Below are 13,620 nucleotides of genomic sequence, written 5' to 3'. Positions count from 1 at the left end.
TAAGCCCCACGTCATCTCCAAGAAGCGCCTGCGCGCGATGGGCCCCGTGTCGGAGTTAACTCAAACGCAGTGACAGCGGTGCTCTTTTCCATGAAACGGGCTCCAGTTATTTAAAGTTCGGCATCTTACCGCAGATTCCAACGCTGCTCTCGGACTGCCGGCGTGATGATGCAGGGTCCGCCAAACTGTTTCAGGCAGTAGGTTCTGTCTGGTCTATCAGTAAATTCTTGTTCTTGCTTTTAACCATTTAAATATTATTTTCTTTTGCCTCTGTGTCCCAATGCTTTCTAGAAACTCAAGTTTGACTTGACACTCACCTTACTCCCCACCGCTCCACCATCTCACCACAATACCACAAGTCATAGGAACTGAAATACTCATTCCGTCCGTTGAGTCTCCTCCACCATTCGATCACGACTATTGGATTATCCCTCTAAACCCCGTTCTGCTGCCGCTGCCCCGTCACCTTCGACACTCGTATTAATCAACAACGCACCATTTATTTACTTAAAGCCTATTACTCCGCTGGGTTTAGGACAGCAATGCAGAGGTTCACCAGGATGTTGTCTGGATTAGAGGCATGAGCTGCTGTGTAAGGAGAGTTCGAACAAACTTGGGCTGTTTTCTCTGGTGTGGGGGCGGCTCAGGGTGAGCTGAGAGAGCTTGATCAGATTACCAGAGGTATAGACAGAGTAGAGAGCTGCCACTTTTAACCTTCTGCGTCAAAATGTCCAATAGCAGAGATCATGCATTTAGAGAGATTGCAGAAGAGGATCACCAGGATGTTGGCTGGATTAGAGGCATGAGCTACTGTGTAAGGAGAGTTCGGACAAACTTGGGCTGCTTCTCTGACGTGGAGGAGGCTCAGGGTGCCCCGACACGGCTTGATAAGATTAAAAGAGATATAGATAGAGTAGATAGCTGCCATTGTAAATCTTCGGGTCAAAATACCTAATACCAGACAGCATGCATTTAGGTAGATGAGGGGCCTGTGGAATTTATTGCCACTGACGGCACAGTTGCCAAGTCATTATTTAAAGCAGAGGTTGATCAGTGCTTGATCAGTAAAGGCATCAAAGGTCATGGGGAGAGGGCAGGGAATGGGGTTGAGAAGGGAAATAAAAGACACACGGGCAGACTCATTTAGGGGCTCTTGTCTGGCACGGAGCAGTGGGGCTGAACACCGTTTTCCACTATCGGACCTTCACTGAGACCATTTCCCATCAGTACATGTTTTACCAACAGTACATTTCAATGTTCAAGTTCAATGTAAATTTATTATCAAAGCGTGTTAAGCAGATGTTATCGAACAATTCCTTTTCTTGTTGGCAAGGTGACTCAATGCTCACCCCCAATCTTGGGGAGGGAATGGGACCAATTCCAGAGGGGAGGGTTGGGTGAGTGTGGGACTTTGTGAAGGAGTCCGAACTCCATCCTCCTCATTCCCCTTCCCCTTCTCACTCCCCTCCCTCCCACTCCACTGATGTGTTTGTGAGAGAGACAGAGAGACCTGTGTGCCCAGTCACATTCCGTTAGTGATGTGCTGTCCCTACTCACACTCCTCACTCCTCTGTACACAGCAATCCTCACAAGCTCAAATGATCCAAAAATCTTATCCCCTCCCTCCTGCACCAACTCTTTAGCCACGTGTTAAACTGTATAATCTTCTGATCCCTGCCACATCACACGGACAGCAGTCCTGAGATCACAGACCTGGAGGAGTTGTCCTTTCAATTAGCACCTCACTCCCTGAACTCCCTTAACTTAACCTTGTTACTCTACCAGCCCATATCATTGTTACCCACATGGACCACGACCTTCACTGTTCGCCCTCCTGAGGAATGCTGAGCACTCAACCTGAGATGACCCAGATGCCAGCATGCAGGAGGGAATTTCATTCATCCTGGAATTTCATTCTCACCTACAGAACATCCTGTCAGTTCCCTGAGCTAACAAGCCACGTATCAACACAGCTCACCTCTTCTCCTCCCTGCCCTTCTCAGTCTCAGAGCCATGCTCAGTGCCAGAGACCCTATTGCTGTGACTTTTCTTTGCCAGGTCATCCCACCATCCCCGACTGTACCTAAAGTGATACCTGTGTTGTTCAGAGGGATGGGCACAGGGGGAAACAGAGAGTCCAGTTTCTTCCTCACTGTCACCCAGTTCCCTGTGCCGTGCACCTTGGGTGCAAATACCTCTCAAATGTCCTACCTATCACCCCTTCAGCCTCCTGAATGATCTGGAGTTCATCCAGTTCCAGCTGCAACTCCGTAATGTGGATTGTTCGGAGCTGAAGCTGGATGCCTTTCTCACAGGTGTAGTTATCAGGGACACAGCAGGGTCCTCTGCCTTCCCACATCCCAGAAAGCAGCTTTCCACCACCCCGCCTGTCATCTCCACTGTTTCAACTGAGAAAATGTAAAGAAGGGGCAAAAAAAATTCTACATCCATCATGATTTTGCCTTCTCTGACTGACTGCTCTCCCCACTGAAACCTCAAAGAATTAAAGCCTCAAAGTCTCCGCTCCAACTCTGTCCACTCCAACAGTGACAGCTCCATTTGCTCCAGCTAATGAAGGTTTTCTTGATAATCCATCCTGACTGTGGAGTGGCCACCGCTGAAAGCTCAAAAATAACCAGCCCTGAACCACTGCCTTTAATACTCCATTGGTGAACCTGAGTGAATTACGTCCTCTGAAGCTTATGATCTCTCAGATTCACGTTGGGTCAAAGCTTGATACGGTGACACAAGGATGAATGACTGATTGAAACCCATCCCAGTCAGAGCAGGTGACCACCCTCATCACAGTGTGAACCCACCACTGTCTCTGCAGTGTGGATCAGTGTGTGAATGCCTTCCCACAGTCTGAGCAGGTGACCACCCTCATCACAGTGTGAACCCACCACTGTCTCTGCAGTGTGGATCAGTGTGTGAATGCCTTCCCACAGTCTGAGCAGGTGACCACCCTCATCACAGTGTGAACCCACCACTGTCTCTGCAGTGTGGATCAGTGTGTGAATGCCTTCCCACAGTCTGAGCAGGTGACCACCCTCCCCACAGTGTGAACCCACCACTGTCTCTGCAGTGTGGATCAGTGTGTGAATGCCTTCCCACAGTCTGAGCAGGTGACCACCCTCCCCACAGTGTGAACCCACCACTGTCTCTGCAGTGTGGATCAGTGTGTGAATGCCTTCCCACAGTCTGAGCAGGTGACCACCCTCATCACAGTGTGAACCCACCACTGTCTCTGCAGTGTGGATCAGTGTGTGAATGCCTTCCCACAGTCTGAGCAGGTGACCACCCTCATCACAGTGTGAACCCACCACTGTCTCTGCAGTGTGGATCAGTGTGTGAATGCCTTCCCACAGTCTGAGCAGGTGACCACCCTCCCCACAGTGTGAACCCACCACTGTCTCTGCAGTGTGGATCAGTGTGTGAATGCCTTCCCACAGTCTGAGCAGGTGACCACCCTCCCCACAGTGTGAACCCACCACTGTCTCTGCAGTGTGGATCAGTGTGTGAATGCCTTCCCACAGTCTGAGCAGGTGACCACCCTCATCACAGTGTGAACCCACCACTGTCTCTGCAGTGTGGATCAGTGTGTGAATGCCTTCCCACAGTCTGAGCAGGTGACCACCCTCATCACAGTGTGAACCCACCACTGTCTCTGCAGTGTGGATCAGTGTGTGAATGCCTTCCCACACTCTCAGCAGGTGACCACCCTCACCACAGTGTGAACTCACCACTGTCTCTGCAGTGTGGATCAGTGTGTGAATGCCTTCCGACGGTCTGAGCAGGTGATCACACTCACCACAGTGTGAACCCACCACTGTCTCTGCAGTGTAGATCAGTGTGTGAATGCCTTCCCACAGTCTGAGCAGGTGATCACACTCACCCCAGTGTGAACCCACCTCTGTCTCTGCAGTGTGGATCAGTGTGTGAATGCCTTCCCACAGTCTGAGCAGGTGACCACCCTCCCCACAGTGTGAACCCACCACTGTCTCTGCAGTGTGGATCAGTGTGTGAATGCCTTCCCACAGTCTGAGCAGGTGACCACCCTCCCCACAGTGTGAACCCACCACTGTCTCTGCAGTGTGGATCAGTGTGTGAATGCCTTCCCACAGTCTGAGCAGGTGACCACCCTCATCACAGTGTGAACCCACCACTGTCTCTGCAGTGTGGATCAGTGTGTGAATGCCTTCCCACAGTCTGAGCAGGTGACCACCCTCCCCACAGTGTGAACCCACCACTGTCTCTGCAGTGTGGATCAGTGTGTGAATGCCTTCCCACAGTCTGAGCAGGTGACCACCCTCCCCACAGTGTGAACCCACCACTGTCTCTGCAGTGTGGATCAGTGTGTGAATGCCTTCCCACAGTCTGAGCAGGTGACCACCCTCCCCACAGTGTGAACCCACCACTGTCTCTGCAGTGTGGATCAGTGTGTGAATGCCTTCCCACAGTCTGAGCAGTTGATGTTCAGTCAGTTGAGATGTCTGAGCGAATTCATTCCCACAATCAGAACAGGTGACTGGCATCGCCCAGTGTGAACTCGCTGATGGACTTTCAAGCCTGATGACCGAGTGAATCCCTTTCCACAATCTAAGCAGGTGAACGGTTTCTCCCCAGTGTGAATTCGGCAGTGCCTCAGCAGGTTGGATGACGCAGTGAACCCCTTCCCACATTCACAGCACGTGAACGGCTTCTCCCCAGTGTGAATTCGGCAGTGCTTCACAAGGTGGGATGAGTCAGTGAATCCCTTCCCACATTCACAGCATGTGAATGGCTTCTCCCCAGTGTGAATTCGGCAGTGCTTCACAAGGTGGGATGAGTCAGTGAATCCCTTCCCACATTCAGAGCAGCTGAACGGCTTCTCCCCAGTGTGAATTCGCTGATGTACTTTCAGATGAGATGACTGGGTGAACCCCTTGCCACATTGAAAGCAGCTGAACGGTTTCTCCCCAGTGTGAACTCGCTGATGTTCAGTCAGTTGAGATGACCGAGCAAATCCTTTCCCACATTCAGAGCAAGTGAACGGCCTCTCCCCGGTGTGAACTCGGTAGTGTCTCACAAGTTTGGATGAGTCACTGAATCCCTTCCCACATTCAGAGCAAGTGAATGGCCTCTCCCCGGTGTGAACTCGCTGGTGTCTCTGTAGTGTGGATGAACGAGTGAATCCCTTCCCACAGTCTAAGCAGGTGAACGACATCTTTTCAGTGTGAACTCACTGGTGTTCATTCAGTTGAGATGATTCAGTGAATCCTTTCGCACACAGAGCAGGTGATTGGCCTCTCCCCGTTATGAACTTGCTGGTGTCACTGTGGCATGGTTGAGTGTGTGAATGCCTTCTCACCATGTAAACAGGTTACTGTCTTCTCACTGGGGAATTTTCAGATGTATATTTAGCACCGTCGACAGAATGAATTGCTTCCTGCTGTCAGAACAGGTGGAGCATCTCACTGTGGTGTGAACTTGCTGATGTATCTTCAGGCTGGATGACTGGGTAGTTCCCCTCCCTCACACAGAGCAGGTGAATGGCCTCTCCTCACTGTGAACTCACTGGCGTGTGTGTGGGTAGGCTGTGAGTGAATCCCCTCCCTCACACAGAGCAGGTGAATGGCCTCTCCTCACTGTGAACTCACCGGTGTGTCTGCAGGTAGGCTGTGAGTGAATCCCTTCCCACACTGAGAGAAGGAGAATGATATCTCACTGCGATCAATCATCTGGCAATTCAGACAGTCAGATGTTTGAATCCCTTCTACAATCAATGCAGTTGAAGAACTGATCTCCAGTGAGCAAATGCTGGTGTGTTCTCAGCTCCCGGTTCCAGTGGATAACACTGAGTTACAACAGAAAACTTCATTTCAGACACAAAACACATTTCCAGCTGGGATGAGATAATTCTTTATCTCCAAGGATTGACAATAGATGTGTCGGTCTTGCAAAGAAAATATTTGGCCAATCCTTATATATCCGTAAATAGACAGCCCATGCACAAGTGTTCTGCCATTTCAAACCTGTAAAAATATTTGAAAGGACATCAATAGGTGAAGGACAGTTTTTCAGGTGAGATTTTAGTCTGTGGTGAGAACATACCCGAAAGTTAAAGTGATGTCCTCTAGTTCTACTCTCAACTACCAGTGGAAACAACTTTTCTACCTCTACCTTAACTATCTGAATCATAATTTTGCATGTTTCTATAAGATCATCTCTCAATGTGAGCTCTGGCATCACAATATCACCCAGTTCATCTCATGTTGAGATATACCACAGGTGACTGTGGGAAGCAGATGGAGTTCAACCTGGTGGTTCATTTCGGTAGGTCCAATTTGAAGACAGAATACAATATTAATGATAGGACTCTTGGCAGTTTGGAGGAGCAGCGAGATCATGGGATCTGTGTCAATAGTTCATGCAAAGCTGCTACGCAGCTGGACAATGTTTTTAAGAAGGCCTTCATCAGCCATGGGACTGAATTCAAAAGTGGTGAGGTACTACTACAGATATAAAAGGCCTTCGTTAGGCCCTACTTTTAGCACTGTGTTCAATTCTGATTACCTCACTACAGGAAAAAACACTCTAAATAGGGTGCAGAGGAGTTTGACAAGGATGTTGCTTGGATTGGACAGCATGCCTTACAGGAGTAGGCTGAGTAAACTTTGGAGCAATGGAAGATGAGAGGTGACCTGAGAGAGTTGTATAAGATGATGAGAGGCATTGATCGTGTGGATAGCCAGAGGTTTCTTCCCAGGGCTGAACGAGCCAACATGAGGGGGCATAGTTTTAAGGTGCTTGGAAGTAGGTACAAGGGGGATACCAGAGGTAAGCTTTTTTTTCACTCTCTTTTCACACAGAGAGTGGCAGGTACATGGAATGCACTGCCAGCGACGGTGGAAAAGGTGGATACAATAAGGGTCTTTTCAGACACTGTTCAGTAGGTATGAGGAGCTGGGAATAATAGAGGGATATTTGGCAGTGAAACTCTGGGTAGATTCTAGAGTCGGTTACATCGTCGGCATGAGGTCGTCATCCGAAGGGCCTGTAATGAATTGCAGACTTATGTTTCTGTGTTTATATGTGAACTCCCCATCTTCTAACAAGGCATGGATCAAGTATCCTGACTGACCAACAAAATCTCTGTCTGTATGAGAAAGGGCTCTACTTCTGCCTTCAATCAACCTATGACTTGGCTCAGTCTGTCTCTGTCCTTTGGTATTATTTCAAGTTCATGTTCCACAACACGACAAAGTGAACTTGTTACTACATGTCTGATCCTGGAGGTTTTCTAATTACTGGGATCCCCTCCCCCCAGCTGAGTGACAGTGATGAACCCATCGATGGCAATGCCAATGACCATGAAGGGGTGGGCAGTAGTTACTCTCATTGGAGTGTGGCAATTTTGTGATGTGAAAGCTACAGGTCACCTGTCATCGAGGACAAAGGTGTTTCATATCGTTATTTACCCAGAGAGAACTAAAGCTGACCGGTGGAATTTTTTATGCTATACAATAGTAATTGACATTTTCACTGACTGGGAGGTAGACTCTTCATCCGAGAGTAACTGGACACTACATTTTTGTTCCGAGGTACTGATCCTCGGATTTACATGGCTGGAGGTCGCTGCGTTATGGACAATCTCTATGGGGACAACGCTGGCGTGTAAACCATGACTGGCTCCTTACCCAGAAGACACCACGGCGGAGAAACCTGTCCATCCGCCATTCAAGGACCCAGCGATGCGCATGCGCCGAAGAAATGGCGGCGCCGCCAGCTCTCAACCGCCGTAAACTCCCCGTGGCTCGGGTAAATCGTGGGGCTGAGAGAGACGGAAAGGACTGGGACTGTCCTGAGGTGCGGGACCAGTGTGGACGGAGCTTCTGGTAATTTTCCTTTAATCGCGGTTCAGACGCCGGTGATTAAGCTCCCACCCGCGGCCCCGCTCCTACCTGCGTCCGATCCCCGAGAGCCTCTCGTCTGCTGAGCGCATGCGCAATGTTCACGATTGGCTGTGCCGCCCACGCATGCGCATTGGTTTAAACAGGATTAAAAAATCTGCAGACGCGGAAATCCAAAGCAACACCTGGAGGAACTCAGGGGTGCAGCAAGCAAATATGGAGAGGAGAGAACAGTCGGCATTTCAGACCCACACCCTTCTTCAGGACTGGAAAGGAAGGGAGGGAGTCAGAATGTGGGGGGAGATGAAGTGATAGGGTAAACCGGGAGAAGGGGAGAGTAAAGAGCTGAGAAGATAATGAGTGAGAGAGATAAAGGGCTGGAGAATAATAATATTTTATTGATCCTGAGTGGGAAATTCATTCCGTTACAGCAGCAACATTTAGAAACACACTTAACAGTGTGCAGACTTTACTAATAAGAAAGTAGAGAATAGTAATATATACAGTAATACTGTACCAATGTGCAATAATATTGCATAAAATAATAATGCAGGGGTTATTGAACTAAGATGTGTGGTCACCTATCGCAGAAAGATGAACTCTTGCATTTGGTAAGAAACAATTTCTGTAACTATGCTTGAGAGGGCGGGGTTGAGTGAGTCTGTTAGAAAGAGGGATGGGGAATCTGCTGCCTGTCGGGTAGGTGATGGAGAGGATATGACAGATTGTCCATAATCGGTAAGTTTATCAAAAAATGGATGCATGTCTCCTGATGAGTTTATTTTGTCATTTTGCACCGATGCTGCTCCCCCAACAGAAAGCAGCAAAGAAGACTGCACTCGCTACAACAGACTGGTAAAAGATCTGCACCAACCTGCCTCACACATTCAAGCATCTCGGCTTCATAGAAGACAAAGTCTACTCATCCCCTTCTTGAAAACAACCTTTCTGTTGGTTTTTCAGTCATGTCTTTACCCGAGGTGAACACCCAACTAATTGTCCTCCACCACAGTGACCTCTTCTCCCAGAATGTGTACAGGACTCGTCACTGTCCTCTTCCTCCTAAAATCAATCACCATTTCCCTGGTTTCGGCCACATTCAGGAGCAGGTGATTCCTCCCTCACTATTCCACAATCCTGTCCACCAGTCCTCTGTTCTCCGACTCCTGCCCATCTCTGATGCACCCAACTACCGCAGAGTCATCAAAGAACTTCTGCAACTGGCCAGACTCAGAGTTGGACTGAAAGTCTGAGGAGTACAGTGTGTACAGAAAAGGAGACAGGACAGTCCCTTGTGGGGCTCCAGTGACACTCACCTCCACCTCAGGCACAGAACCACCCGGCGGTACAAGCTGGGCTCTATCAGTCAGGAAGGCGGTGATCCAGGAGAGAGTGGATCCATTCACCTCCACCTCAGGCACAGAACCACCCAGCGGTACAAACTGGGGTCTGTCTGCCAGGAAGGCAGTGATCCAGGAGAGAGTGGATTTGTGTACACCCATTCTTTGCAATTTCTTGCTCAGAAGACTGGATGGATTACACTGAAGGCACTAGAGCGATTTAAAATTATGATTCTCACAATGCCACCAGCTTCATTCCGGTGGGAGTAAGCTCACTGCAACAGGTGGATGATAGTACACAGAAGCAAAGAGAATCTGCAGCACAACACAGGCCCTCCGGCCCACAAAGCTGAGCCCAACATGTCCTTATCGTAGAACTGCCTAGGCTTGCCCATAGCTCCATGTACCGGTCCAGGAGTCTCTGAAAAGACCCTACCGTTTCCACCTCCACCACGGTCGCCGGTAGCCCATTCCACGCACTCACCACTCTCTGCGTAAAAAAACACAGGTCCCTGACATCTCCTCTGTATCTACTTCCAAGCACCTTCAGAATACCTCCATTCGTGCTCGCCAGTTCAGCCCTGGGAAAAAGCCTCTGACTATCCACATGATCAATGCCTCTCGTTATCTTGTACACCTCCATCAGGTCACCTCTCATCCTCCGTCGCTCCAAGGAGAATTTAAAGCCTCATTCCGGACACGAACTGGACATAGTGTGGTGTAGAGAATTGGGACATAAAACCCTCACTGCTTCCTTTTACAAATGAAACCTAAATTACCCCCCAAAAGTCCTATAGTTTGTACGTAACAAAACACAATAGCTTGAGTTAAATTAAAATTATTGCCATTTTTAAATGAAAACTACATACCCAGAATGATGCTTCCCAACACGAACAAAGGAATACAGTAATTAGGCATAGTGTGTCAAATTCTAAGTCGTGTCAATGTAATTCCTTATCTTCTTGTTTCATCCACAAACTTCCATAAACACAACAAGTATGTATTCTGTAAAGATGTCTGCATTGATGCCCTTTATCCCACCAATCTTGATTTAATTATTAATCCAACAACCCCTTAGCTTCTGATGTGCTAGTTAGAATTTTAACAGCTTTTGTAACTGATCCGCTGTGTGCAGGGACGCATAAGAAGTGGAAATATAAACCAATACTCTGCGTATGAAATAACGTTTGATGCGTTTGATTTCCAACAGTAAATCTGTCCGACTGCAAGAATACCGGTTTGAAGACAAAACCGAACAGGCATCTGAACAAATTACAGCTTTGTGTCACACTTACCCAACAGGCTGGTATATGTCTCGGGGAAAAGGAGATCCAGCCACACACCAACCCCACCTCCCGTACACACAGGTGCTGTGAGAATCAAGTTTATGCCTCGCGCCCGCACACAGTATCAAATTCACACCAGATACCGTTATGAAATACACTTTAAAGAGTTTACTAAAACTAAAAGAGTACTAGGCAATGCAACATATATGAAAGAAAAGAAGAAGCAAAAGGCGCCAACTTATCAAAGTTCAGTCAGTTTAGTGCACATCGTTGGAGCTCAACCATCGAACCATTCGACCCCTCGTCGCTTGCCTCCGCCCTCCGCGTCTTCGCACCCGGGACCACACCGGTGTTCGACCGGGCACGTCCACCTTCCTCGGCGTCTTCCTCCCGACTCTCTGGAAAACCCGCGAAAACACCCCGGCCCCCAAGTTCCCAGCCTCACAAGACAAAATAACAATCCCCATTGGTTACCAAATGAATACAATCCCCATATCAGCAAGTCTAAAGCTAAACAACTGCGAGAGAAACACCTATCAGACAAAGAAGCATTCCTACTCTTAACAAACCAAAGAAGCCATTTTGAGTCACATACACAGGACATTGTACATTTACATGAACAAATTTCCACCACCCACTGTAAGCCAAAAATGATGGAAACAAATTCTACTATGTATACTGATAAATGGTTGGTAAATTGCTTCTTTATCGTTACTTGTAATTCATGAACAAAAAACGGCCACACCGTCATCCCGGTTACGTTATCGTTTGATTCCTCTGCAGCAATGTTTAACATATCATAATAATTTTCCACAATATACTGACGAATCAAGATTGTCAAGCAGAACGGAATCCTGAGACCTCATTAAATCGTGAATCCTAAAATAAACTAAAGGCAATGAGAAAAACAATGTGGGGTTACCAAGAACGCGACAGTGGGACATATTGCATAATCCAACAAACCCATATTCCCAGCGTGAATAGAACCCAGTCCGTGGACAACAAGCTTTGTGAACTGACAGCCAGAATCTCTCACCAGCGGGAAACAAAACAACGTAACGTTTTGTGCTTTGCGGAGACCGGGTTGACTGAGGAGACACCGGACCATGCCATCGAACCCTTTGGGTTCTCCCTGTTCCCTGTGGACAGGTGGAAACCACTCACGGGGAAGAGTAAAGGAGGTGGGGTACGCTTCATGGTCAACAATGCTTGATGCAACCCCCAGAATATGCATGTGCTCCAATCCTTTGTTGCCCAGATGGGGAGCAGCTGTTTAGACCCTACTGGCTACCCAGGGAGTTCACGGTGTTATCATCGCAGCAGTGTACATTCTGCCCCAGGCTGATACTGACCTGGCTCTCAAGGAACTGTACGAAACCCTCAACACGCTGAAGACTGCCCACCCAGAGGCTGCCTTCATTGTCGCCCTGACTTTAATCCAGCATCGCAGACTGAACCCCCTCCGAAGTGTTGTCAGCACATCCAGGTGAGCGCTCGGGGAGCTGGCACACTCGACCTTTCCATAACGCTTACAAAGTGCTCCTCCGACCACACTTCAACAATCAGATCACTCTCTGATCCGGCTTCTGCCGCTGTACAGGCAAAAGCTGAAACAAGAGGCGGCCATAGGTGATCCGTCCACTGTTGGTCCGACCAATCGGACTTCATGCTGCAGGACCGCTTGGATGACATCAATTGGATTGTCTTCCATGATGAGGATGCGACCAAGTTCACGATGGGGTCACGTGCTTCATCTGAAAGTGCATCGAGAATGTTGTTCTCCAGAAATCGGTCAATGTCGTTTCTTTATCGTTACCTATAATGTGGGCACAAAAACAGCCAAACCAACAATCCCAGTTAAATAATATTTTGATCCTTCTGTATTAACATATCACAATAAATTTCCTTAATATACCTAAGAACTAACAGATTTCCAGGCGTAACAAAATCCCGAGACTTTATTAAACCGTGTATCCCAAAATCAATAAAGGCATTTACAAAAACAAGTTGGGGTTACCGGGAATGCCACAGTGGGACATATTGCATAATTCAACGAACCCACATTCCCAGCGTAATAAGAACCCAAGCACCCAAAACTATAACACTCTTCTTGTGATGTTCCCAACAGTCCTCCGACACACCTCCAACAGGATGATCATTTGTTTGCTCTTTCAAATTAATCCAGTCCGTTAACATTAAATTAAATCTCCGCAAAATCAATCAGTGAACCTGAAACAGGAGACGACCTGACAGCACCACCACAGAATCTTAAAGTCTGTACTTGTATCACAGCCAAACATGTGAAAGTTGGAGATGAAGCCATGAGCCACAGAACCAAGACAAGATCTAATGAAACAAATGTAAATGGTCAGCAGAGTTGTTCATGTCGCTCCCGAAGAATATCCGCAGAGACATCCGAGAATATTTATTGCTCCTTTATATTTATCAATTATTTTACTGACACGGTGCTTCCCTGTCAGCTCATTGTGCATCCAGCTGCCACTTCTCACCACTGACACGTCTTCAAGAGTTTGATCAGATGATTTCAAATCAGGTGCAGGTCTATTAATCCTGTTTATCAAACACTTGACCTGTATTTTTTCTGCCACTGAAAGCTTATGTCCCATCCATTTGCCAAATGAATAATTGCTAGTCGCATCCCATAGACAGTTAAATTGACATTTCTACCTCTAATCCATGAACCTCCAACATCTGCAAATAGTGACTTACCCACCCCTGCACCTATCTCAGAGAAAATATTAACTATAATAATAAATACAGCCTTGTGGGATCCCAATCTCTATCACAGAAACCCGTGTATCACTTGCCCACCGCCACCTGCATAAGGCGTCTAAATAACAAAAATCTCGTAAAACTTTACAGTCTTTAACTATGATCAAAAGGCCTGTGTAAAAGCTAAGAAACCGGCGTATAAGTAGTGAATCAGGGATGTCAGCTCATCATTATATCCCAGTTATTTGCCTTCTCCAATTCAACTCTGCCTTGGTGATTCAAATGCTCAGAGAGATGGTCTTTAAATGCCTGCCTGCAACATGTCCTCCGTCATGATGTTCCAGATGCTAACCTTCAGAGGCAATTATT

At 47.7% G+C, this 13,620-nt stretch overlaps 1 protein-coding gene across 2 annotated transcripts; it reads right to left on the bottom strand.

Annotated features, from left to right (window-relative positions):
* Positions 1–4,337: 4,337 nt before the first annotated feature.
* Positions 4,338–7,984, bottom strand: LOC132385746 (gastrula zinc finger protein XlCGF8.2DB-like). 2 transcript variants are annotated; one of them, XM_059957972.1, is made up of 2 exons: positions 7,944–7,984; positions 4,338–6,014 (listed from the first exon to the last, which is right to left on the bottom strand). In XM_059957972.1, the coding sequence occupies exon 2, from the start codon at positions 5,204–5,206 to the stop codon at positions 4,481–4,483; it is 726 nt and encodes a 241-aa protein (XP_059813955.1). In that variant the 5' UTR covers positions 5,207–6,014; positions 7,944–7,984; the 3' UTR covers positions 4,338–4,480. The 2 variants fall into 2 exon arrangements, with proteins under 2 accessions (XP_059813955.1, XP_059813956.1); XM_059957973.1 differs by lacking the exon at positions 7,944–7,984 and adding an exon at positions 7,680–7,890.
* Positions 7,985–13,620: the final 5,636 nt, after the last annotated feature.

Source organism: Hypanus sabinus (assembly GCF_030144855.1).
Source record: "Hypanus sabinus isolate sHypSab1 chromosome X2 unlocalized genomic scaffold, sHypSab1.hap1 SUPER_X2_unloc_14, whole genome shotgun sequence".
Classification (NCBI taxonomy): domain Eukaryota; kingdom Metazoa; phylum Chordata; class Chondrichthyes; order Myliobatiformes; family Dasyatidae; genus Hypanus; species Hypanus sabinus.
The sequence above is the reverse complement of the archived record's forward strand: the minus strand, read 5'-3'. Positions and strand labels throughout refer to the sequence as shown.